Genomic DNA, 26,995 nt, shown 5'->3' on the forward strand with positions numbered 1-26,995 from the left:
GTACATGGGACAGGCCTGCCTCGGTTGCTCCAGCTGCGTCACTGCCCGTTAACCTCAGCCACGCAGATTTTCCAGTCCTATGGGAGAATCTGGCGGACATTGTACCCAAAATGTAACATTTTTCACAGCTGGCCAGCAGCCCTGGCACTCCTGGGGAATGGGGAGGAAGCAGGGAGGCTATGCACTGGGAGAAGGGGCTGATCGTCCCGTTTGAGCAAGTCATACTGACCAACAGTTGGAGCGGGGCAGATGGTTTCTCTCAGCCAGCCCCCTTCAGCTAGAAGCGGCAGGGCCGGAGGAGCGGGTGTTGGGGTGCAGGAGAAAGAAGGGGGAAGAGAGGCTGAATCGCAGCAGAGCACATGGATGGGACACTGGCTCACTAAATTTGATCATCAGATCAAAGGAAGGAAAAACCAAGGTAACCCATGTACCTCCACTCACACCCGTGTCCTCAGTACGTGTGTCAGCTCTCCCTCCTGCTTGGAATAGCACTATTTGAGAGAACAGCTACCCCTTCTTATCCTAAAGGTGCCCAGCGATCGCACTGGCCCCCAGCATAACACAGCCAGCTCTGGGGTGTAACGTGGCAGTTCTTCAACCCTACACAGCCGTTTTAGACGGAAGGGAAGATTGCCACTTGAAATGAAACGGCTTGCGGGAATTTACAGAAGCAGAAAAGTAGCATCTAGGAGTAGGAATATGGCCAAAACACCAGGGCTAACAGAGACCAGAAGTGGTCAGGACCTTGGTCGAACATCCTCTCCACCAGCTCAACCCCCAAATGCCATGCTGGAGTATCAAGCCAACAACGGTCCAAAGGAAAGAGTGGCACCTTGCTCAATCACCAGCACCGCTGTGGGTTTTCTTAGGAGCCAGCCTCTCGTCCCAACACTGACCCTACTGAGTACGGGAGATCTGACAAAACCACAGGCTGCGGTGGCCTGGCTGGAACCATTGAACCATTAAGCAAATATTTTGACAATAGGCCATATACTGAGGGGTTAGGCCTGTCTTGTCTATATAGATTGTAAGCGCTTAGGAGCAGGGATGTCTCTGACTGCGTTTGTACTGAGCGAAGAACAATGGGGCTCTGATCTCAGCGGGGGTGTCTCTGTGTTACTGTAATCCTGTTATACACAACATTCAAATAAAGCGTCCTGGAATGTGTTTCTGGGCTGATTCAATGTGCAAGTTATTTTCCCCTCCTCTTGCAAATGGTTTCTATCAAAGCTCAGATTTAAGAACATGAATGGGTGCCTATTTCATGCTCTCTCCTTTTTTGCGCAGCGTAAGAATTCTCACATTGAGTCTGAATCAAGTACCACAATTGGGATTGCAGGGCAAACGGGGGTAGGAAGCACGTAATTATTCAAACTGGAATTTGGCCAGGACAGAAGCACTAATTAATACTTAGCACTTAATCTTTATAATGCACTTGCAGATGAAAATTATAACTAACTAATCACTAGGGCCAACTACGTGATCTCGTAGAGAAGTGCCACGGGATCTTTAATGATCATGTGTGATCCAGGACTTCGGTTTAATGGCTCCTCCAAAAAACACCTCTCCACCAAAGCCCCAGCAGGACACCAAACAACAAAGAAGAATGCCACCTTTCGAGGTCCCAACACCGCTTTCAGCAGCAATAGGCTAGTGCATGGGTTGAGGGAACCTGAAAGAGAATATGAATGAAAAAGGGAGGCTGACTCATCTAATTTCATTGTCCAACTGAGTGAAGTGCAAAAAGAGTAAACACCAGAACCAATGTCGTGTGAGTGAGGTTTTAAAAATGGTCACTTAATAATTTAAGGTCCGGATCATGCAAACTCTTCCGCCTGTACATAGCTTTACTCAGCTGACTAGCTTTATTGGAGTCATTGGGATTACTCAGAGGAGTCAAGTTGCTCAGGTGTGTAGATGTCTCCAGACTCAGGCCCTAAGACATTAGCAACACAGGTAAGCCAAACGAATTAATATGTTTACCGCCTGAGAGTTGCCCTTTTAAAACCATCTTCCCTGCATTTACCAAAACCGTGCAAAGACCTACGAAAGCAGAGGCTCCAGAGGCAGACATTTGTAACAATTTATTGAATGAGGCAAGAACAGACAGAATGGGAAAACAACAGGCATTCCATGCTCTGCTACTTGACTGTTTTTTTTCTTTTTCGGGGGAGAATTTCTGAGACTGTAAGAACGTTATTTCATCGCCAAAGAAACAAAGCCACTGGACATCTTCACAACGACAATAAAAAATAATAGTTAAAAAAAATAAAAATCAGAAAAGCAGGACTGTTTCTATGGAAATGTTTCCCTCCCCTCTTTAAAGTACAGAAAAACATATACAAAGAACATCTGATATTTTCATATAAAACAAGTAAATACAAGGATCTGAAAACTTTTCTCAAAGGCGGAGCAGGACGTGGAGAATTTTGTTAAATGGCCACTTAAAATAAAAAAATTAAATACCATGCACAACGGCACACACCAAGGGAGAGTGTGGCTAAAAGGAGAGAGGAACTTGCCTGGGGATGGGGCAGTGTTGGTTATGGCTGGGAAGGAAAGGTTTGGCCCATTGGAACGTCAAGTAAAATCAGCCACTGAAAACACACCAGGCGTTTTTCTGTCTAGAGGTTTTCACATGAAGTAGATTAAAAAAACTAAACAGCAGCAAAGCCGTGCTGAAGATGCACATACAGCAGAAACAGGCACATGACCTGTGGAACGTGAACTGGGGCAGGGGGGCTACGGGCAGAGTTCCCCCAAAGGGAGTCTCCTGCAGTATGACCCCCCTATTTATTGAACAAAAGTATTGTGTGGATTGACCACACTGTGATGGGGAGAGGCTGGGATATGGGACCCTCTGTTTCAGAGAGTCCTATCACTGCTCTGATACTACCAGTGACACTCAGACCTCGGATGACTCGACGTACCCCTCAGCGTTGGGGGGGGCCAAATGATTCAGTTACAAAATGAGTCTTGGGGAGATGTGGGGGAAGGAAGAATCTGCCCTAGTCAAAAAAGGGAGGGAGAAGTTAACACCCTTGCCCCCCTCCTTCGCACCCCAACCAAAGCCTCCCAAACGTTTTCCATTGCAGTCTACATTTACAAACATGAAATAATAAAGAGAAGGGTCTAAAACGTCAGCTACATTTCAACAGCAGAGAAGCTAAGGGCAGGTCTTGAGGGTGGATTACAGGAGCGTAAGGCAGGGGCATGGGAGGGGAGCTCTCCACGGCGCTGCTTAAGAACTTCAACGACAGAGTTTTCCTCTCTTACAGGTATCACGGGGTAACCAATTGCTGCCCTCTGAGACGCTTTATCCCTTCGAAAGGCTGCTGCCGCCCCTACACAGTCGCGCACACACCTTCCCTGAGGAGAGATTTTTTTTCCAAACGGTCTCTCTCGTTCCCCCACCCCTGCGACATTAAAATGTTTGAAACCTAATTCTCAACGTGACAGGACAGAGGGGCCCGACCACAGGAGCCGCTGCAGCAATCCTTGCGGGCTCGGTGGGCTGCAGCGTTGTTGGAACTGGCCCCAGCCAAGGGCACCATTACTTCCTACGGAGGGCGGGGGGCAATCTTCCCATTTTGCCCTGATTCTAATAGAGAGATTTCATGCAGGGGGAAGGGGATGGTATTTTGATTTAAATCTCCTCAGAATGGAAGTCCATCACCGATTGGCTTTCCACTCCCACGAGCTCAGAGCGGCGCAATAAAAATGCACGCCACGCACATCCTCTGCTATTCTCTTTTTTCCTTTTAAAAAAAGGTCAACGAAACCTTTGCTTCCAAAGCCGGGAGACTCAGTGCCACCTGATTGCATCTCTGAAGAGGCATAAAAAAATGTATCCGGGTAAGAGACGAGGAAAAAATATCATCATGATCCTCCGTGGCGGCGTCATTGTTCCAAGGTCACAACCTCCACGGCCTGACCGTCCATGGTGACAGCACTGTCTGCTATCCTGGTAGTGACGGGAGCCATGGCGACCTGAACGGGGCCATTACCCTGGGCCAGGCTGGTTACCACCGTCTGGTACATGCTGACGGGGATCTGGACAAGCCCTGTGGAGACAAAAGTAGGAGATGGGCTTTGCAGAGAGTTCAGTCATTTCAAGTGGACAAAGCAAAGGACTCTGGCATTTTTGGGATACATCTTTTATCCTCTGCATGTTGTGATTATTTAGATCGCTCCAAATCAGAGTCAGAGAGTTTAAGGCCCAGATCATCTATGTGACCTGTATATCACAGGCCATCACCACCACCCAGCACCCACACACTAAACCCAACAATCAAAATTAGATCAAAGCATTACAGCCCACAGACGACTAAACTATTCTGTGCCAAAAGGCAGAGCAGAGGAAGGACCGAGGTGCACCAATGCCCCTGGCCCCTGCAATAGCAGATATACCCAGATGATCCTGGCAAGTGACTCATACACCCATGGTCACTGAATCTGATCTGGGGCAAAAATTCCTTCCTGACCCCACACATGGCGAGCAGTGAGACCCTGGCACATGAGCAAGAACTATCTGGCTAAGACTGTCTGAGAGGAAAAGCTCAGTGCCACCTCAGAGCATTGGCCCATGTCCCATCTCCAGCCATGCGCACTCCAGTGCTTCAGAGGAAGGAGACAAAAAAGAAAAAGACAAAACAAAAAAACCACACCACCACAGAATACACTGGGGGCGAGGGGTCCCTTCCTGACTCTCGCAGGTGACCAGAGGAGCTTAAGACATAAAGAAAAAGGGACCCTCAGGGCTGCTGAGCCCGGCCCCCCACCATCACAAGCAACCCCATCCTACAATCTCACTCATACATTTGTCCAGCTCTCCCTTAAAATGGTTTGGCCCCAAAATTCCTATTGGGAGGCTGTTCGAAAATCTCCCTCCTCTGATGATTAGAAACCTTCTTCTGATTTCCGGCCTGAGTTTGTTCGTAGCCAACTTATACTCATTTGTTCGGGTGTCAACATTGTCCTTTAGCCTAACTAGCGCGTCACCCTCTCTGGTGTTTAACCCTTAATGTATTTACAGAGTCTTCAGATCTTCTTCTCCCAGCCTTCGTTTTGCCGGGCTAAATAAGTCAAGCTCTTCCTGTTTCTTCTCATAAGACAGGCCCTTCCTTCCCCTAACCATGCTAGTAACTTCTCTGCGCCAGTGCGTTTGAATTCAGCTTTCTTGGATATGCGGGACAAGAACCGTACGCAGTACTCCAGATGAGGTACTCCAAATGGATACATAGGGGTGTACACTGGGAGATGCTGTGGCCATGAAATAATAGGTCCCTGCCCCAAAAGGCTCTAAGATCCCACAGTGCTACAACGCAAGAAAGGGGGTCCTGCTTTGTGCAGGGATTGGACGAGATGACCTCCTGAGGTCCCTTCTAAACCTAATCTTCTAGGATTCTATAAAGGTGGGCGATTGGCGTTGGAAAGCCTTGAAGAACAGGGTGGTTCAAGGAGCACGCGAGCTGTGTACGTTGACTGGGGGGCTGGTCCACACATGCACATGAAGGCATCAAGGCAAGAGTAAGTGATGGAGACCTGGGAACTGGACAGGGATTGGACGTGGAAGGGATGTATTAGGGAAGTGCGAGTGGTCTGTATGGAGCCCTGAAGGTGAAGAGTGGAAGCTAGTGTAGGATTCAGGAAGGGAGGGGGGGACCTGTTTGGAGCGGTGGGAAAGTGACTTTGGCAGCAGCCATAACCTTGGATTGTTAAATCCAAACCAATTTTAAACAGTGCAATTTACGACCCAGTTTAGGCTGGGTGTTTGCTGGTATTTCGCTCAGCTGACACAATGAGGCTGGTCTGTTTCTCCCCCGAGCCTCTGGCTGCTTGTAAATTCTCCAGCCCCACCCAGCCACGAGAGAAAAGCTGTTTTCATCAATTTTAAGAAACACGTTCATGAAAAAAAAAAAAAGTGTGTGTGCTGTGTCCCAAGGTGCCTCACGGATCAGATTGGATAAGGTTCCTAGCACTGAATTTAGACTTAATGTAAGTGAGGGTGAGAAGAGAGAGGAATGGTCTGGGTTAAAGCTGGACAAGGTCACATAAATCAGCCAGTAACTCAGTCTGTGGACATCTTTGTTCCTGTGCAACATGAATTCAGCTCTCTTGTCCATACGCATTAGACCATAAAAACATTAAATGGCCATACTGGGTCAAGTCCAATGGTCCATCCAGCCAAATATCCTGTCCTCCAATAGCGGCCAATACCAGGTGCTTCAGAGGGAATGAACAAAACAGATAATCATCAAGTGATCCATCCCATCGGTCATTCCTAGCCTCTGGCAAACAGCAATCCCTGCCTATCCTGGCTAGTAGCCATTGATGGACCTACCCTCCATGAATTTATCTAGTTCTTTTTTGAACTCCGTTATAATCTTGGCCTTCACAACATCCTCTGGCAAAGAGTTCCACAGGTTGACTGTGCATTGTGTGAAGAAATATTTCCTTTTGTTTGTTTTAAACCTGATGCCTATTAATTTCATTTGGTGACACCCTAGTTCTTGTGTTATGAGTAAGTAACACTTCCTTATTTATCTTCTCCACACCAGTCATGATTTTATAGATCTCTCTCATATGACCCCTTAGTCGCCTCTTTTCCAACCTAAAAAGTCCTAGTTTTATTAATCTCTCCTTATATGAAGCTTTTCCATACCCCATATCATTTTTGTTGCCCTTCTCTGTACCTTTTCCAATTCCAATATATCTTTTATGAGATGGGGAGACCAGATCTGCATGCTGCATTCAACATGTGGGTGTATTGTGGATTTATAAAGAGACAATACAATATTTTCTGTCTTATTATCTACCTTTTCCTAATGCTTCCCAACATTCTGTTAGCTTTTTTGACTGCCTCTGCACATTGAGTGGATGTTTTCAGAGAACTGTCCACAATAATTCCAAGATCTTTTTCTTGAGTGTTAACAGCTGATTTAGACATTAATTTAATGTAATTTATACATTTTATATGTAGAGTTGGGATTATGTTTTCCATTGTGCATTAATTTGCATTTATCACCATTGAATTTAATCTGCCATTTTGTTGCACAGTTACCCAGTTTTGTAAGATCCCTTTGTAACTCTTCAGTCTGCTTTGGACTTAACTATCTTGAGTAGTTTTGTATCATGTGCAATTTTTGCCCTTTTTCCAGATCATTTACGAATATGTTAAACAGTACTGGTCCCAGTACAAACCCCTGGAGGACACCAGTATTTACCTCTCTCCATTCTGAAAACTGACCATTTATTCCTATCCTTTGTTTCCTATCTTTTAACCAGTTACTGATCCAGGAGACCTTCCCTCTTATCCCACGACTGCTTACCTTGCTTAAATACACTGTGATCCACTGGATCACCCTTGCTCACACGCTTGTTGGCCCCCGCAAAGAATTCTAGTAGATTGGTGAGGCATGATTTCCCTTTACAAAAACCATGTTGACTCTTCCCCAACAAATTATATTCATCTGTGTGTCCGATAATTCTATTCTTTACTATAGTTTCAACCAATTTGCCTGGTACTGAAGTTAGGCTTACTGGCCTGTAACTGCCGAGATTGCCCTTGGAGCCTTTTTTAAAAATTGGAGTCACATGAACTACCCTCCAGACATGTGGTACAGAAGCTGATTTAAATGCTAGGTTACACACCACAGTTAGTAGTTCCGTAAGTTCACATTTGAGCTCCTTCAGAATTCTTGGGTGGATACCATCTGGTCCTGGTGACTTATTACTATTTAATTTATCACTTTGTTCCAAAACCTCCTCTAGTGACACCTCAATCTGGTTATTAGAGGTATCATTATGATACAGTCTTTAATTACATAATCATGTACTATTTTTTCTACAGGACTCCTGTCTCCTTCAGTGAATGGGTAGTTATTCAGCATCTCTTTTCATCTTCCACATTCAGTGTGTTGCCTCAGGTTTTGTTTAATGCACACCACTCAAACCCTGCTTTAAATACATAGTTATTAATCTGCTCATGGGTGTTTCTATGGTGCTTTCACCATAGTGGTGGAGTGCTTCACACACATTAATGAATGTGTGGTGAGGTGGTATTAACCCTATTTTTCAGCTGTGGAACTGAGTGATTAAGGCCAAAATTATCAAAGGTCTCCCCTGTTTTGGGTGTCCACCTTGAGATGTCTAGGGCCTGATTTTTCAGAGTAATTAGCAATGTTATCTCACTACGTTAAAAGTACAGCTTGCTCCAATCAACTTCAATAACAGCTGAGAGTACTTGGCACTTTAGAAATCTGGCTCCAGGAGTCTTTCATTGGTCACCCAGAAAGTGAGGAACATGCAATTAGTGGCTACTTTATGACAAGTTTCCTTTCAGTGATTTGCCCAGGAACCGTGCAGCAGAGGCAGAGAGAGTCCAATTCTATAGGGCAACTATCAGCTGCCTTCAGCATGAGATCGTCCTTTGTCTTCCTATAGTCCCCTGCCTCATTCACACCATCCAACTTCTGCAACAAGACAGGCAGGGGTCTAGCAGCCTGATTCACTAGATAACCATAATTAATTCCCAGAGCTCTGGTCATCCTGCCTCTTTATCCCTAGAACTACCACCAGCCTCTCCTAAACAAATCTCATTTGTTCCTATCAGTCAGCTTTTTCCCCCTTAGCTATCTACTCCTGCTCTCACGTTCATTTACATACCTACATTTTAAGGTCCAAGTGCAGTGTCTCTAAAGCTGCCGGCTCACTGCCGGTGCTATATAATAATACTGTGAGATGGTATGACAAATTCAGGTTGCTTCCTGTTTGGACAACAACAAAATGTCTTAAGGCCCCAGGGGTTCCCTTGCAATGTAGGTGATTAAATGATGTACAGTAACTGCAATAAAGGTGCAGGCTCTTGCCTTCCAGTAACAGTGTGGTCATGTGCACTTGGATGCAGGGCAGGGCAAGGGAAGTCTGGAGCAGCTTTGGCTGGACTATGGAGTCCTAGAATTTAGCAAAGGAAATGACTTCTGAGATCATCTGGTCTATGCCCCTGACTAACACTGGATTGTCCCTTACCTAGATCAAGTTCAAATAATTCTGGATAGCAGGATCCTTGATCCAAGTTTTCCAGACAGAGGAGTCTACTATCAAACCACTAACTCGTTTGGGCCATTTGACTCAGATTTCACTAGCCAAGGCCAGGACCTCTATCCCCAAAGGAGACTATTTAATAACAAGAGGCAGCAGAAAGTTTCTGTGTCCTCGCATCACTTACTGTACAGACAGAAAAGCTTATGTCTTAATCATGCAGACCAGGAGGGTGACCCAGTGTCTGAGATGGCACAGAGTTCAGTAATACATTGCACTTCTCTAGCCCCTTTCATCTGAAGATCTCAAAGCATGTTGCAAACAATTAAGCCTCATAACTCCCCTACAATGTAGATATTAGTCTGCCAACTTTACAGACGGTAGAAAGATCCAGAGGGGTTAAGTACATGCCCCAAGGTCACACAGTGAGTCAGTATCAGGATCTGGAATAGAGGAAGGAGACTGATTCCCAGTGCCCTGCTGTAACCAATGGCACCACCCCACGTGACGACTTTGACACATGCAGAGTCCTGCAGAGCAGACTACAGAAGGCACGGGGGATTCTTATGCATCTTCAGAGAGAGATTATAGGCTGCGGAGGCTTAAATCTGAGCTGACATCCTTTTCACAGTCCCCACCCCCCAAAAAGATGGAATAGTTAAAAATCCCTGCAGACTTCAGTTTGTGGGGGAGCCAGGCAGCCACCTGGAAGTTTGGCCTTAGGTCAAAATGGAAACCAAGCACCTCCCAGATCTACACTCCAGGCAGCCAGCCTTACTGGTCCTAAACATTCTCCATCGTGCCACAGTGGCTGAATGGGTCTCCTGGCCTGCTTAGGAATGATTGTCCAAAGACTACATACAATGCAAGTGACTGATCCTCCCTTATTGGCCAGGGAGCACACAAGGATGCAAAGCTTGATCCCCCTGCAATGCACAAAGAGAAATGTAGGTGCACGCTATGAAACAGATGTTGCCATTCAGAGAAAGGGTCTATGTAAAAAGGGAGGGGGGGGGGAACTGAATGGGCTCAGTCCCTGTGGGAAGGATGGATTCCTAGGATCAGCGGTGTAGTCAAGACCAGCCCCACCTCAGGAACAGCAATACCTTAGAGAAGGGAATTATCCACGAGAGACAGACAGACAGACACACACACACACACACGCTCTGCCCCTTTCTACATGGGATTAAACTAAATCGCCTCACTGTCTGATGTAGCAGCCTTTCTGACAGTAGCGGCAACAAACCGAAGGAAGAGAGGGGTGAGGGCTGTAAAGTCTGCTGTGCATTAAAGCAGAGATGATCGCCCTTGGGAGAGAGACGATTAAACTGCAGATACACCGTAATCAGGTCTAGGATTGTCCCTGTGCTGCATCTGCTCAGACCTGGACCCTGATTAGCCCTAATCTAGCTGGCACATGTTAATCTAAAGCACGGGGTTTGGATCCTTTCAATTGTATTAAACAGAAAATCCCTTGCACAAAACTTCTGGGGCTATACAAACACACAGATCTGCAAAGAGGGGACAATTCCTTGAAGGAGATACGCCTATTACAGGGGGACAGAGCAGGCAGGAAAAATCATACAACTTCTTGCCAACAGATGAGTGGGATGCTGCAAGTCTCCATGGCGCAATGCTACACTTCAGCTGCGCACACAGTTCAGATTGGCTCCTGCCACGTCAAGGCCTATAAACAAACATTATTAATAATGCACTAAGCCGCACAGACAATAGAAGCAGGTTTTCAAAGCAACAGACTGCAGCGCTGGAGCGGGGACGCACGTTCGCTCCTCTTTGTGCAGGGATTGTCTACCTACAGCTCTCTGTCACCACGCCTCGCCCACTATTATGCACGTTGAAGGGGGTGGAGCACAGCTGTGACAGAGCAGCCATGGCAGCCCACAAAGCCCTAACAGCACGGCCTGCATCCATTCTGCTTCCCTCCTTTAAATCCCCATTCCTGTCGTGTTACCCGCACTGGGATAGCGCCCAAAGGCCCTGAGCAGGACCCCATCGTGCTGGGGACTAAGCAGACATAATGAGAGAGTGTTCCTGCCCCAATGAGTCTAAATGACAAGCAGGTGCCACAAGTGGGTTACAAACAAACAGGAATGGTTGTAAGATCCGTGTGCACAGGCCAGCTGCGTGCACAGCTAGATGGCTTGGAGTAAAACTTTTTAAAATGATAAAATCTAAACCAATAAATCAAATCTGCATCAGCCGTACCTGCTGGCGCCACTTTCAGTTACCTATGGCCTTGGTCTTGAAGGATAGGAGAGTGGCTTTATGGACTAGTTCAGACGGGGACTTTTTAAGAGGCAATCTGTAAACAAGCCTAAAGGAGCCTGGGGGAGACATAGAAAAAGACCTGCATCACTGGTGGGGCAATAGGGTGCTGGGACAGGATACTAGAGCAGATAAGCAGGAAGGAACAGAGCAATGTAGGGCCTTTAAGGCAGGAACAAGAGCCTTGACTCTGATCTAGTGAAGGAATAGGAGCTGGTAGAGGGATACAAAGAGGGCTAGAGATGGATTTAATGCCAGGCCAAGCAGTTCATCTGAGGAATTCCATTTTGCATGGACTAAAGGAGGAGGTTGCGATATTCAAAGATGAGGCTCAGGTTACAGGCCTCAATGACGGGGAAGAGGGCTGTGTTATCAGCCATTAGCTGCAGCAGGAAGGCACTGGGTGGGCGGGGAGATGAGGAGGTCAGCTTTGATTATATTGAGTTTAAGTTGTGAACAATGAAATCAGCCAATCACTAATGGCAAGCCTGAAGGGCCCTTGGGGAGTGGTTGCGTTTATTTTTATGACTGCTTTACCCCTTTCTCTGGTGCCTGTCTCAAACAGCAGGCTTAGTTACACTACAAAATTAGGTCGACTTAATTTAAGTCAATCTACAGCCACCGCAGTAATTCAATTGACTGTTGGCGTCCACACTGGCCTCCTTCTGCTGGTGGTGTGCATCCTCACTGGAAGTGCGTGCACCGTACGAAGTGGAGCATTGTGGGGCACTGACAGTCAAGTGTGGAGGCACTGACCCCTGCGTGGAGCACACAGCAGTATCCTCCCAGCTACTCCAGGGTGACAGCCAGAGCTGTGAGCCCAGCATGGGCTCAGGGAGCCTACCAGCTGTGAAACTGACATTCTTGTCAATTTCACAGCTCCAGCTGTGAGCCCAGCTTCAGAGCAGAGACACTAGGGACCATGAAACTGAAAAGAATAACAGCCAACAGTAAGGTAACGTCTACATGGACAGTGTGTCGACCTAACTGCATAGACTTAAGCGCTACTTCTCTTGTGCAGGTGGAGTTATGGTGTCCGGGTGGCAGGCCACTTACTTCGGAGGAAGCAGCATACTAGGGTAGCCACCAACATAATTAGTTTACGTCAACCTAACTCTGTGGGGTACACCAAGCCTGGGAGCTTTCTGGGGCAAGGATGGAGTATTCCTGTGCATATGTGCAGTGTTGAGCACTTTGAGGGCACTGGTGGAATACATAATATACAATCATCAAGACTACAGGCCATATTCAGGCCTGAAATGTGCTGGTGCCATTGCCATCTCTTTCAAGGTGAGATGTACTTACTTATTCCCCAGAAGTCTCAGTCAGGAATGTTCCATCGTGATCAGCAGAAGACAAGCTGGCATCTGCAGACTCCGCAGGGCCAGACCCCTAGGATGGAGATGAGGGGTGGCTGCAATCTGCTTTATTTTATATAAATACGGTGAGACCCAGGAAACTGCCAACTTTATCACCTGGGCACAATTTGAGGCACCTCTAGAACAACTAGAGTACTAAGTTGGTGTCAGGAGATATACTGGCAGGGGACATGGCTCCTAATTCAGCACCTGTGCAGGCACTGGTCTCCAGCCAAATCTAATGTCTTGTGGCTATTACACAGATCAGCAGGAACTCCGTTTCCCTACCATGGTTGCCCGCAGTCCTAGTTTTGAAAGGACAGTGCTAGGTACAGAAAGCTGGGCCCAGAAGGCATTATAACCTGTATGTCAGCCTCTGAGCTGACATAAGGTTTCTGCATTGTAATAACACAGCAACTTTGTTGCAGGCAACAACATTTTATGTGACTACCCTAATTCCATCAAAATAAGTACACACCCTCTAGCATCTAATCCTGGAAGAGTAATGACCATTCCTATGTTTCTAAAACAGACTCGCCGCTGGATCTGCGGATCAGTCGCCATTACCATCAAGAAAACAGCACTGTTCCTCTCCAATGGTTAAGATTTTCTCATCACCAGAATTTTATAAAATTCACCTTGCCCTCTATGGAAATTTTGCCAAGATTTCCATGTGAATAGTAAGAACATAAGGACTCCCACACTGGATCAGACCAATGGTCCATCGAGCCCAGTATCCTGTCTCTGACAGTGACCAATACAAGAGCTTCAGGGGGAGTGTGCGGAACAGGGCAATTTAGAGAGATTCACCCATTTTCCCTTCCTGGCTCCTGGCAGAGGTTTACAGTCGCTCCGAGCATGGGGTTACATCCCTGACGAGCCTGGCTAAGAGCCATTGATGGACTTATCTTCCACAAACTTATCTAGTTCTTTTTGAATTCCGTTATAGTCTTTGCCTTCACAACATCCCATGGCAGTGAGTTCCACAGGTTAATTGTGCACTGTGTGAAAAAGTATTTCCTCTAAATCAGCGGTTCCCAAACTTTTCGAGCGTGTGGACCCCTTTTCAACCTCCAAACATTTCATGGCCCACCACATGCTACTAGTTTTATTTGAAATTGTACATTTCCTTATTATGAGGACATTATTCCTAAGGATGTTATTTTTTTCTTTTCCACGGACCCCCTGTAGTAGCCTCACGGACCACCAGGGATCTGCGGACGGTAGGTGGGGAACCGCTGCCCTAAATTGTATTAAGCCTGCTGCCTATTAATTGCATAGGGTGGTCCCTGGGTTTTGTATTGTGGGAAATGGTAAACAAACACTTCTCTTTTCACTTTTTCCACACCATTCATGACTTTACAGACCTCCTGCATATCCCACCCCATCAATCATCTTTTTTAAGTTGAACAGACCTAACCTTTTTAGTCTCTACTCTTACCCTTGATCATCTTTGCTGCCTTTTGAACCTTTTCCAGTTCCACTGTATCTTTTTTGAGATGGGACACCAGAATTGGACACAGTGTTCAAGGTGTGGGCACACCATGGTTTTATATAGTAAGTGGCATTATAATATTTTCTATCCCTTTCCTAATAGTTCCTAACATTCTGTTAGCCTTTTTGATTGCTGCTGTGCACCGAGCTGAAGTTTTCAGAGAAGTGTCCATGACGACTTCAAGATCTCTTTCTTGAGTGATAACAGCTAATTTAGAATCCATCACTATATATGTGTAGACGGGATTCCTCCCCTCTCCCTATGTGCATTACTTTGCACTTATCGATGCTGAATTTCATCTGCCTTTTGTTGCCTAGTCACCCAGTTTTGTGAGATAACCCTGTAACTCTTCGCAGTCAGCCTTGGACTTAGCTATTTTGAATAATTTTGTATCACGTGTGAACTTTGCCCCTTCACTCCTTTTTCTAGATTATTAATGAATATGTTGAACTGCACAGACCCCAGTACAGATACTTGGGGGACCCCACGGTTTACCTCTCTCCACTGTGAAAATGAATAATTTATTCCCACCCTTTGTTTCTCTATCTTTTAGCCAGTTATTGACCCATGAAAGGACCTTTTTTGTTATCCTGTGACTAAGTTTCCTTAAGAGCATTGGGGGAGCAATTTTGTCAAAGGCTTTCTGAAAATCCAAGTACATTATATCGACTGGATCGACACGTTTGTTGACGCCCTCAAAACATTCTAATAGATTGGAGAGGCATGACTTTCCTTTACAAAAGTTGACTCTTCCCCAACAAATCTTGTTCATCTATGTGATTTAGGGTGTCTCCATTTTGGGGGGTAAGGGAGGGACTATATTTGAGATGCTCTAAAGGGTCCTAACTACAAGAAGTGGTGAACACTCTCCTTCTGATTAGTCAGACTCTTTTCATGTGTCACAAGTTGGGCAACCAAAAATTGGGGCATTCAAAGTCACCAGTCACTTTTGAAAATTTTGGCCTCTGACTGTAAAATATTGGCCTCCATAAATTAAACATACACAAGGAAAGGTAGGAGGTGAGGAAATGCTGGCATGGACATGTCATCAACAGCTCTCCTTCTTTCACAGTCCTAAAAACCCATCAATGAAGAATACGTCAAACCAGTGCTGGGTGGAGCAATATGGAAATTGTTCCACCCAATACTGCTTTGAAAAGACTTGCAACCTTTATTTTGTTTTATGACCTCAAACGTGCCTTCACGTCACCATTTGTCTCTGGAGGAGCCATCCTGGTCTAATCATGTTAAAAAAATCCAACTAGCTCAAAGATGCACAACAAAGCATAACAGATCCGCCAACAGGTTCACAACAACGTGTGAACAGAAAAGTTGAGGTGCAACAGTGCAGCTTGCGGATGGAGTATCAGTATGAATCGGGCAGTCCCAGACACTTACCTGCAAATTATAATGGATATAGTGAAGTTTCAGTCCTAACTTTTCCATGGAACATTAGCCAAACACAACAGAAAACAAAAATGCTACATTTTCATCCAATAAACTGCAAGGATCCCCAGGGGCATTATGGCAGCTCTGCAGCCACCATAATTAAATAATTCTTCCCCCCCACTCTCAACAGCTAAGCACATCGAGCTACCTATGTGGATGTCACCTGCGTCACCTGCCATTCAGCCACCAAATGCTTCCTAAAACTGACAGTGATTAACCCTTTGCATAGTCCTGGTTCATCTTGTTCTATTTCAACATGCTTCCCCCCTCTGCTTATTCATAACAACCACAGGAGTGGATTTATCTAAGAGCTCAAAGGCTGGGTAGCGACTGTTGATCTGGTCCCCTCTGCTCTACATCACTAAAACAGCATGTGTCAGGAACCAAAGAACCAGGCATACAAGGGTTCACTTTTTCCTTGATTAAATTCAACTTATTTAACTTTAACCGCAGGTGTTGGCTACTCAGTATTTTGAAAATCAGGCTGCTTATTTAGGTGCATAACTGTGGACTGAGAAGCCTAACTTTAGACACCAGTTTTTCAAGTCCTCACTTTTGTCTTTCCCTCCACTCTCTTCTGGAGAGCAGATGCCTGTGGTGTGCATTGAGATTAAGTTGCTGTTTTACACATTTATCTTCTGCTACAATCCACCAGCTTCTATCTCTTCTGCTTCTCCGGCATGGCATTAGCACAATCTAAAGCCAAAAATCCCCCTCGGGGAGAAGCTAGAGCGAGAGACTTTTTTGCCTTTTTTGTTTTCTAGCCTTTTTACTTTTGTCTTCTTCGGTGGGGAAGGATGATCATCCTCATCAGGTGACCATTCCTTTCCTTACTTGGGGCTCCCATTCAAGAAGATATGCCAGAGAGGGAGCTTTGAGCCCCTGCATTCCTTTTTGTCCCATATGAAATTGGAAGGGGTGCATAGGGAGTACATCCCAGAAAGAGTTCAGACTTCCGCTTGGGAAGGGAGTCAGCAAGGATTCCTTGCCATTTCCCACCAGACAACCTGGGGGACGGGCCATGGAGCTTTTTTAATTTGGGATGGATTGGGAGGGGAGATTTTGGGACTTACCCCTACAGAATCCTTGGCTGGAGAGGACGAGCCAGCCCGTTGAGTCGCAAGTGCTGGAGGACTGACCTGCCCTGGTGGAAGTATCTCCTGAGGAGTCTCTGCTTTTTGTGTGGGGGAATGCAGAGGCCCCCAGCACGCCATCCAGATACACGGTCCTTTGGCTGTGGCCAAGCACGGATCCACAGACAGGGAGCAACTGTGGCAGGACACCCCTTCTGTGACTCCTGAAAGCATCTCTTCATGGATGGAGCACGTTGTGGCCCTGGGCATGCTCCGCTTAGCTATGTGGAAGAGTCTACTCACCACAGACACACTCCCTCGTGGCTGGGCACGCTGCAGTGGCTCGCCTCTCCTTCGGCGCCCCCTCCCGACAGCTGCTCTGGCCCTGTGGCCATCTGCCTCTTCCTGTGACTTGGCCTTTTGGCCACCTCAATATTAGTCCCGCTCCTTCCAGGGAGACCACAGTCCAGCATGCCAGGGGTTTGGCAATGCCATGCCATAGGATCAGCCCAACTTCAGGCTTTTTGGGCCTGTCAGCTCTTGGCCCTGGGGTCCTCACGCCCCCTGCCCTAGGTGTCCTGATCAGGGAACCCAGGCCTGCCCTCCTCTGCTCTGGGTTCCAGCCCAGGGGCCCTGTATAAAACAGAGGAGATCTGTTTGTTCAGACCCTCTGCTCTATGCCTAGGCTGCTTCCTGCTGTGGCCCATGGCTAGGCCTCTCTCACAGTCTCTGTCCCGGCTGATTCCTCTCTAGGTCCCGACACAGAGGGCAGCTCAAACTAGTTATGAGGGACAAAATGGTCCTGCACCAGGCTGACCTATCCCAAGGAGGCTCTAGGGTGACCAAGTAGCACGTGTGAAAAACTGGGATGGGGATGGAGGGTAATAGGTATCTATATAAGACAAAGCCCCAAATATCAGGACTGTCCCTATATAATTGGGACATCTGGTCACCTTAGGAGTCTCGGGTTAGGCTGTTGTCCCAGCCAGGCCTTCCTTCCTTCACAGGGCTAGCTCAAAAGGTCTACTCCCTCTCCCAGTCAACCACCACTGAGCTGGTCTTTGCCACTATCTCCCGCCTCCAGGCTCGACACCTTGCACAGGTGTACTGCGGAGGGGCTGACTGGGTTCCCAGGCTCCGATTATCCCCTTCCTGGTCACAGTAGGGTCTGTAACCCCATCCCAAGCTGGGATTGCAAATTCCTTCAGTTAATACCCTCAGGTGTTGTTAGTAACCCTGGGAAGCACTTTAAAAAGGTGTTTTATCTTGATAACATTTCTTTAACCTGAAATTCTGAGCCTTTACCTTCCTCTTCTGTCATTTTGGCCTCGTTCTGATGTATCTGTAAAAACCTTATGTTCTTCTTACTTGATAAAAAAAGAGGGGCTAGGAGAGGAGACAAAGAAGCAGATCGTGTTTTTCCATGGGAAATCAATTTCAAATCCTCAGCTCATGAACCTGTCGGCTAAATTGCCGGTCCCTCCCTCACCTCCATGGGATGCAGAAGATGAATCTAGAGCTCAGTAAGGAGACTCAGACCGGCTTGAGCCAGAGGCAAAGTGTGGGCATACTCTGTGTAAGTCTTCCCCGTGCAGCTCTACTCCGCTGTAACTCCATCCCAACCTAAGACACTAATTCTGAGCCTCTCTCAAGCAGGAACTGCAAGTCTGCTAAAATTGGGCCAATTTTTGTGCAAGAGAAAGAGAGAGACGTGGCATACAGAGACCAGGAGACTAAACGTGCTCATTTCCACTTGTGATCTAGACAATATTTGAACCTAGGACTCCAGAGCTCCAGTGGACTAACCCACTTTGCTACTAACAGCTCCCTTGATCAGCTAGCTTTACAGAATAGGGAAGGATAAACCTGATAAGATCAGCCATTTGTATCATTGTTAATTCAAATATATAGGAAACAGTTAAAAATACTGAGAAAGAATCATAGCATCTAACTTTTACTAAAGTTAGAAACTTTAAATTGTGGGTATATTTTAGGTAGATGGCTAACAGGTGTTATGAAGACAAAGCTTCATAGAAATTAAAGATGGGAAATATCTAATCAATCACAGAGTAGATTCCTCTGTGGTCCCCAAACAGGATGCATCAGATAATAACCTGGTATGTTTGATCTTCGTTAAATGACCAAGATACCATATTACAGTTTTTAAAATTTCTGAAGTCATTTAACAGAAAGCTATTCTCATGTTTTACCATAAAAGTGTTAACAACACCCCTTCTTTTCTGTTCCCTGAAAACTCTGTTAATTACAGTGCAGACTTCTACATTTGCTATTAAATTCTAGTGGTTTTCAGGGTAATTGCTATGGAATCCTATTATATCTCTGTAGAAATCTATTCATTTAATCCGAATTAAAGTCTACAGGGCTTTTCCATAAAGTAAGGACTATATATAAGCTGAGTTTAGTTTTACATTTAAAACATCCTTTAGGAACCCATATTCTCTAGAGGGCTTTTGTATAGTGGCAAATTGCAAGTTCTGAAATGTAAAGGGAGAGCCCCACTTCAAAGTATGCAGTGACTGTTATTCTGATTCTTAAGGACAATCTATTTTAAAATATACATAGCAATTTGAAGTCACAAAGGCATTTTGAAAATATATTTAAATTCAATGTATTTAAAACCATTTTAAAAAACGCTTAACAGTTATCCCACACTCCAGTGACACACACACACTTGAATTTCTCAGATCATTTGAGAAGGGAGGACATCCACTGGTGGGCACTCATGTCTTGGTCACTCACCCCTTGTGGACCATTGACGAATGTTAGTGAAATATATGCCATGTGTATTTATGTATCAGACAGAGAGGCATGTGTATATACCTGTCCATTCCATCTGTGATAGACGTGTGAACTCCAGTGTGAGCGAGTGCATGCTCACCCACCCACTGGAGTTCACTGGTCTATACCAGGCCAAACTGGACTATTTCTAGGGGACTCTTTGTTCAAGTTTTTACACGAGGGCCGTCTCCATTTTTTTCAATGCTCCTCACTGTGGGTTCTCAGCACTGATGAGTTGGTGGCAGTTTACGCTGGGGTTTCTCTTCCCTTCGTATAACTCTTGTGTTTTACACATTATGCACATGCTCTCTAAAATGTTGAATCAGACATCTTACAAATCAAAATATCACACCAACACACCTCTTCCCTCACCACAAACGTTGTTACTTGCGCATATTAGTGAACTATACATTTTGGGCCCAATCCTGTCACTCTGACTCATTCCTTTCTTAGGTGGCAATCCCATCAATTTCCACAGGCATTTAGCCTTAGTAAGGATAGAAGGATTGGGCCCTCGTGTATTAGCATGTGCATATCCCCCCTCACACCCATGACTGTTAATGTAGTATGTATCCGTGAGTTTGACCGTACATATGCAAATTTAACACACCCATGGATACATTTACTTCTGAATTCTACTACTCTTCACTCGTGAAAGTGAGAGGAAAAGATAGCCAGACAGATGTAGCCCTCCTTGCCCTAAGAAATACCAGGTGTGCTCAGAAAAGCTAGAGAAACAAGCAATAATGCAAACCAGCAGCTTAATCCCAACGTTCCAAAACTACCACCACAAAAATTAACTCACCTGCGGAATTGTCTGTTAGACTCCACTTGCAACCTGAACAGTCTGCTGCTAGGAAGCCTGACAATAAAATGCAAGTATAAAATGCTGAACAACGGGCAAAATATCGCAGGGGGTGGTATAACCAGAATAACCCATGTATGGACAAGAAATATGCCCTTCTCACTCCATTTGTGAAGGACAATAGCCACTGAACAGAAATCATTCCTGTCCTTCACGGAATTAAAAGCCATATTCAGTGTCCACACAGGGAGAATCACCAAAATATTAGATATGCTAGACTATATATTTCTAACTATAAAACATACTATATTTGACATTAATAAACAGCTTAGGGGCAGGGGGAGTACAATTATTGCAGATCATCCCAGGAGATTTCTTGCTAATATTTAGACTAGTGACATAATCAGGCCACAGAAAGTCTGTCAGGTAGGGACTGTTGTGGAGTGGGGTAGCTGAAACCCTTGTTCCTAAGAGCTAAGATCCCATCTGGTAATGCTATCTCCACCATTCCCAGGTAAAGTGAGGGTGGGGGCAGGGAGAACAAAAGAAAAAACACAAAACAAAACCACGCACACACACACACACACAGATGGATGCCAAGCTGGGACTTCTACACATCCCAGAGCACTAGGCCAGAAAGTTCCTAAAATCCAGGTTCTCGCCCCACCTGCCCCACCAGTCACTTAAAAAAAAAAATTAGTCTCAAATTATTTTTTCAAGTTACAACAGACTTAGATCTAAAGGAGTTTCAAAAGTCGGGGTACACGTCACACTAGGACCATATGTGAACACCAGCATTAGCGCACACTGTAGAGCATTTCATACGTGAAGGTATAAAGCAGCTATTGTTCAGGCGGTAGAGTAATATGTAACCAGATATTCTCTGGGTTCATCTAAAAGTTGCCTCTCTGAGCATTTCACTGGCTTGTTCAGCGGTGAACATACTTCTGCTAACACACAGAGCTACATTCAGGGCTGACAGGCCAAGAGACACAGGTTCTTTTCTTCCCTCACTTTTGCGTGTGTTAGAAATGAAGTAAACTTATGTTCATCAGCACAATAGGCTCACGTTAACTGTTCCTTATGACAAAGTACTGGTTAATTGAGTGCCTACGGCTGGTCGTACTTACAGCCCCATTTTGATGCGGTTTCTTCGGCCAATCCAATGATATTTGATTTAAAGGCAGAAGAGGAATACTGCAAAATTGTCACCACGAGATTCTCTATTAATCGTCATTCAATGGCTCTGAAATCAAATTGGCTCTATTCACCCAGCCAAACACGCAGCTGGGGCCTGACTCTTTGGTCACTCCTCTGCAAGAAAGTTTCTGCCAGCAGAACCTGGTGGAAAATTCTGTCTGTGGAGCGCGACATCTTTTACCTCACCCACCTCGTCTCTTTAATATCCTGGGACAGACATGGCTACAACAACACTGCATGCAACTGAGGAGCATGCTGCAGGGTAGAATCCAGGTCGCTTTCACGTAATTCTACGAGCTCAGTGGGCATGTCTTTGTTCAGGAACAAAGATGTGTTCTTCTGAGTTAGCTAACTGGAGTCAACTAACCTGAAGTAAACTTCTAGCGAAGGTGTGAAATATACAAATTGCCTGGACTTCACTAGGATTTTACTTCACGTCAGTTAACTAATGCAAGTTCAGAACACATCTTTTTCCTTGTGAAGACAAGGCCATTGAGAGAGTCCGAGATTCCTCCCTTTTCTCCTCCAAAGTAACACCTACACCTAATACCTCCGCCCCCCGGCTTCCCTCCCCATGATACATTCTTGCTACAATGACCACACTCTGCTCTTTGTTCTGTTGTGTGTTGGATTGTCACAGGCTATCCTTTCACTGCCTGCAGACAGTAAGCTTTTTAGGGCAGGAATCAGTTAACTGTTTGGCAAACATCACCCATCATACATGCCCTGTACACCTTCAATGCTATATGCAATGAATCAGAGTAAACACAGGACTCAAAGCCATAGCAGGTGTAGCATAAGGGTCAGTTTTTAGTCAATATTTTTTTAAAAGCATTTTCTTGCATTGTCTGTGTTGTGTAGCCAGTGAGAGTGGTTCCCACCGCTCTCTCCAGAGACTATTTCTTTTTTATATTCTACTGCCTTCGGCAGATTGCTGTTTAACTCTGCACATCAGCTGATAAAACAAAAGGTTTGGAGGCTGGACTGACGACTAAAACATACAACATTTGTGTGTCATAAGCCATATAGATCACAGGTTTTACTGAGTGTGGTTAGCTGGTATGGTACTATGAGATTCTTGAGTGCATGGGCATCTAAAGTGAGATCCACATAGACAAATACTCAAAGAAGAATTAAGCAGCCCCTTCCATAATAGGTCTGCCTGTTCTTTACCTTAAGGGACAACAGAACAAGTTAAAAATCCTGGTTGATACATGAAGAGAAAGAAGTAACTGATGAAGAAATAATTCTGCCTTAAATATTGACAGGTAACATTTTCAAAAGCACCTAGGTGACTTAGATGCCCAAGTCGCTTTTTCAGAAGTGACAGCACTTTTAGAAGCCTAATTACTATAGACTTTCAATTAGACGTAGGCTCCCGAGTGCCTGTTATATTTGAAATGGGACCTAATATGCGTTTTTGAAAATCTTATCCCACCAGCTCAGTACAAATGCGTCTTTAAGATGACTTTTAAATCACAATACGTCATCAGTGGGTTAAATTCTTTGAGGATGTAACTGGACAGCTCCACTGATTTGTTGACTCCAGTGACTTCAAGGGAGTTGAACCTACTGTATTTAAGCTGTTGATAAGTTTGAGCCAGTAAGTACTGTCACCTAACTAAAGAGCTCATTCCGTTAGAACTTAGATAAAAAACCATCTACAAGATCGCTGCCAATTTGGCTTGATCTAAACTGAAAGTAAACTCCCATGATTTTGGAGGTTAAGGGGCAAAAGAGACATGAATACAGTTGCAATTAAATATATAAATTCACTTTCTAAAGTACAATGAACATGCAGTTTTGTGCACCTCAATCGACATTTTCTAGCGCTTGAAAATACAAAGAATTTGTTTTAGTAGGGGAGAAATTGGATGGCTCAGGGGAACAGGAAACATGAGCCTTTCACCAAGAGGTCTCCTGTTCAAATCTGTCCTAGCCAGTAGGAACAGATGGCCATTTCTGAAGGCTGTTCAGTAACTTATGAAATGAGGGATTGTCTCAGTCAGTTTCCTAGTGGACAACCTGTCCATGTCACAAACATGAGCTGTTGCCATTTTCTGGCAGATCCAGTGGAGAAGCAAAAGATTATATAGGCATGAAGCAAGTACTCTCTACCTGACAAAAGGAAGTCCTGCCAGAAAAGGGTTGAATCACATTAATGGGATCATATGTGGGAAGATCATGCTGCAGCTGCCTTTGCTACACGTATTCTATGGCTGTATAGAGACTAGAATCTCAATAACCAAAGGTTAGACAATTTAACTCATGATTGCCCCCTCCGCTTTGTTCCTTGTAAGCAGGATCCTATGAATATTTACTAAGCTTCCCCTTGAAGATGCTTTGAGTTTGAAAGACTAAAATCACCGGGGCAGGTAGAAATGATGAAATGGAGGGATCCTCAGCACTCCAATACCATGAGGACCCAAACTCATTCGCTCCTTGAAAAGGGAGAGAAAAATTACTGTGATCTATAAACTGGGTCTCCCAGTGTGTCTGAGCTTTCTCTGAGCTGTGCTTTAGTTTGGGAGCTCTTGGGCAAGGATCTTCCATCACCCCAGGGCACGTTGTCAGCACTTAGTTGGTGCGAAGTCCAAGATACCATGTGTACAGCTGTTATTTTGTAGACCATTCGAGTCTACAGATAGCAGTACCCTCCTGGCAGAGAGGGGTATTTGTGAGTCCACAGAAGAAGAGTTATGCAGATACGAAGTTACCTCAAGAGGTACTTCTGCTGAGGAAAATATGAAGCCAAAGGAGTTCATTTTTAGTGGGGTAAGAGACAGAGTCAAATTCAGGACGAGGGCCGCCCCTTTACTAGAAAGGATCCTAGGGAAACAACTTCAGGAGCAATCGCTTTTTGCATCTTGTCATTTATTTTGCAGCTTCACATTGACTCAGAACCGCTTGTGCCCATTCCACTACAAGAGAGAAAGGGTTTCACAGCGACATCTGGAACTGCTCCAAACGCACTGCCCTCCTGATGAACTTTAGGAGCCAATTAGCACCCACAGGCCACTTTAAAGCCCTATTTCCTGTCCAAGTGTGTTGCATGCAGCAGCCTGAGCCCCGAGGGGAAGACAGGCTCTTGGGGGGAGGTTTGAGCGGCTGTGTCATGCAACCACAGATATAGTGCATAAAAGCGGGTGTGTGGCAGTAGCAGCCGCCGCCCTGAGTCTTGTGTTCTCATGCCAAAGTCTGCGGTGCAGAAAAATAGGCCGATTCCTCCTGCAATCTTCCTACACAGCTGTTTACTGCCTGCGGATTACTGCAGTCACATGAGCTGCTTTACAGCAAAGCCAAGCTGTCTTCATGAGCTGAGAAGGTCACTGAGAGACAACAAGCTCAAGAGAGAAACATGCTGCCCTCCACAGGGCAGCTGGGGGCATGATTTGCTGCCAAAGGCAACAGGGGCAGCAGCTTTGACATTCCCCTCTGGTCACAGGGCATGAGAAAAATGGCAACATCACATTCAATCCTGTCATCGTGACCCACCCAATCAGAGGAGAGCGCAGGTATTTGCTACCCACTTCGATCTCACCCCATTCATTTGCTGGGCTGCAATCTGTGAGATGGTGGATTACCAGGAAGTGACAGAATGGCCAATTTGGGATTTGCCAGTGGCTATTCCCAATATGCATTTAGGATTTGAAAAATCATAGCAGATGACTGCTCCATAAGGTCAGGGCACTCTATCTACCACAAAGGTCAGTGCTTGGTGATTCGGACAAAGGCCACACACAGTGTTAACTTGCCATGCTGTGCACTGGGGTGACAGAACATTCCTTCCTGACCCCTGTCACGATCTGCTGACACCTTGTAGCATGAGCGTGGATTACTCCTTTCTTAGCATGAGTAGCTAGAGATGTTATCCAGCCCCTTTCCAAAGCCAGCAGCAGCGCTTGACACTTTAGGAAACAGTGGCCAAAGGATGAAAGTGATACATTTTGTAAAAGCAGAAGCACAAATATTCTGTGTGACCTGATCATAAAATTAATTCCCAAAACATCTGCTGCCTTCGCCACTGTGCCATGCCTCAGTTTTAGGGCCCCACCCTCTAACTCTTACTCACAAGAGTATTTCCGTTGACTACAATGAGATAACTCACATGAGTAAGGGCTATCGGACTGAGCTCTTGGTTATGTGCTAGAGGCACACAACAGACTGGGTTTTGTATTTAGGTTTTGAAATCAGTTTGTGCTGCAGAGATCTGATGAAGGTAGATAAACAAAATCACGGAATAAATCTTCATATGTGCTAAGAAAACCATTTAAAAGAAGGGAATTCAAGCTTCTTTCAGAAAGGTTCTTAAGTTGTTTTCAAGGATGGGGGATGGACTTTTTAGGAAACCTTGAAGTATTTAAAACTGACACCCCTGAACTGATGCATCACCCCCCGTTCTGTATCTGGAGCTGTTGTTTCGCACTGTGATACTTGGGGAAGTGGTGAGTTTGCAGCCTCCATCTAGACCATGGATTGGAGGAGTGTGCAAGGACTGCAAAAGCAACACTGACGGGGCCTTATTCTTTCTGAGGAAAAAAGACTGAGTCTGACTCCACTGTGAAGGAACTTCAATTAACATACATGTCAAGGTTATTCCTCTCTTAAAGGGACAGATGTACACACACACCTCAGTGCTTTACATTAAAATAAATTAAACAGAAATTTATTTGGGAAAGTCCCTGTTTGGAGCTTAATTTACAAGGGATTTCTTCTTCCTGCAGGGGAAGTTTAGGGGAGGAACCATCTCATTTCATCAGACGCTTTATACAGTTACAACAGCTTGCTGGGATTTGAGCCAGCTTCCCATTCAGATCAAATTGCATCCCTCTCCCACTGACATCCATTAAGAGCCTGGAGCTCAAAGCTGCCCTCAGGTTAAACTATTTTTCTCCTACCAAAAAAAACCCCATAATATTTTCTAATGGACTCTTCACTATTTTCCTAAAAATCAGGGGATGCCCAAACTTTGCCCTGCTAATAGCCACGTGGGCAACCTGCCAGGGCGCTGAGAGCCAGACCTTATTTGCATCCAAAAGTGCAGAGCGCAGCCAGCCTCATCAGTAACAGAGGCGCAGAGCGGATAGAGCCCAACCACAGGCTGCAGGGAAGCGGTTATACCTTGGCAACACTGCAGTCAACCCTGCCTTCCAGGGTACGGTACGGGTAGCAAAATGACAGTGCAGCTGTGGACAAAGCTAAGGCCTGGAAGAAGGCCTCCAACATGTAGTCTGAGGGAAAATCTGCTTCTCCCAGGAATAAGGTTATCCATCCTGGAGTCTGAAACTGCACCGAAAGCACCCACAGCTGCTATACTAGAAGGTGTTACTTCATGCCCCTCGACCCAGGACCCAGACATCAGAGGGTCAGCTAGGATCAGAGAGCACAAGGACCAAAATGACACCCTCTCCAAACCTCCCTCTTGTGGCTAGCATTCCCTTAGCCCCGCTACCAGCTGTCTGTTCAGGGCTAGGCCCCTGAACAATGG

The 26,995-nt window shown here is 45.5% G+C and overlaps 1 protein-coding gene across 5 annotated transcripts in view; it reads right to left on the minus strand.

Moving 5' to 3' along the window:
• Nucleotides 1-2,065: 2,065 nt before the first annotated feature.
• NRF1 (nuclear respiratory factor 1) overlaps nucleotides 2,066-26,995 on the minus strand; it is a 94,237-nt gene continuing 69,307 nt past the window's right edge. For 3 of the 5 annotated variants that reach the window (XM_067534945.1, XM_067534941.1, XM_067534942.1), the window contains 3 exons: nucleotides 20,308-20,364; nucleotides 18,009-18,089; nucleotides 2,066-4,064 (listed from right to left, as the gene is read on the minus strand). In XM_067534945.1, coding sequence (XP_067391046.1) covers nucleotides 3,901-4,064; nucleotides 18,009-18,089; nucleotides 20,308-20,364 — 302 coding nt within the window. In that variant the 3' untranslated portion in view covers nucleotides 2,066-3,900. Of the gene's footprint in view, nucleotides 4,065-17,988; nucleotides 18,090-20,307; nucleotides 20,365-26,995 lie in introns of all 5 variants that reach the window. The other 2 variants (XM_067534944.1, XM_067534943.1) reach the window with 2 other exon arrangements.

This window comes from Emydura macquarii, unplaced genomic scaffold (assembly GCF_026122565.2).
Source record: "Emydura macquarii macquarii isolate MOO-44397 ecotype Brisbane River unplaced genomic scaffold, CSIRO-AGI_Emac_v2 contig_3470, whole genome shotgun sequence".
NCBI classification, from domain to species: Eukaryota; Metazoa; Chordata; order Testudines; family Chelidae; genus Emydura; species Emydura macquarii.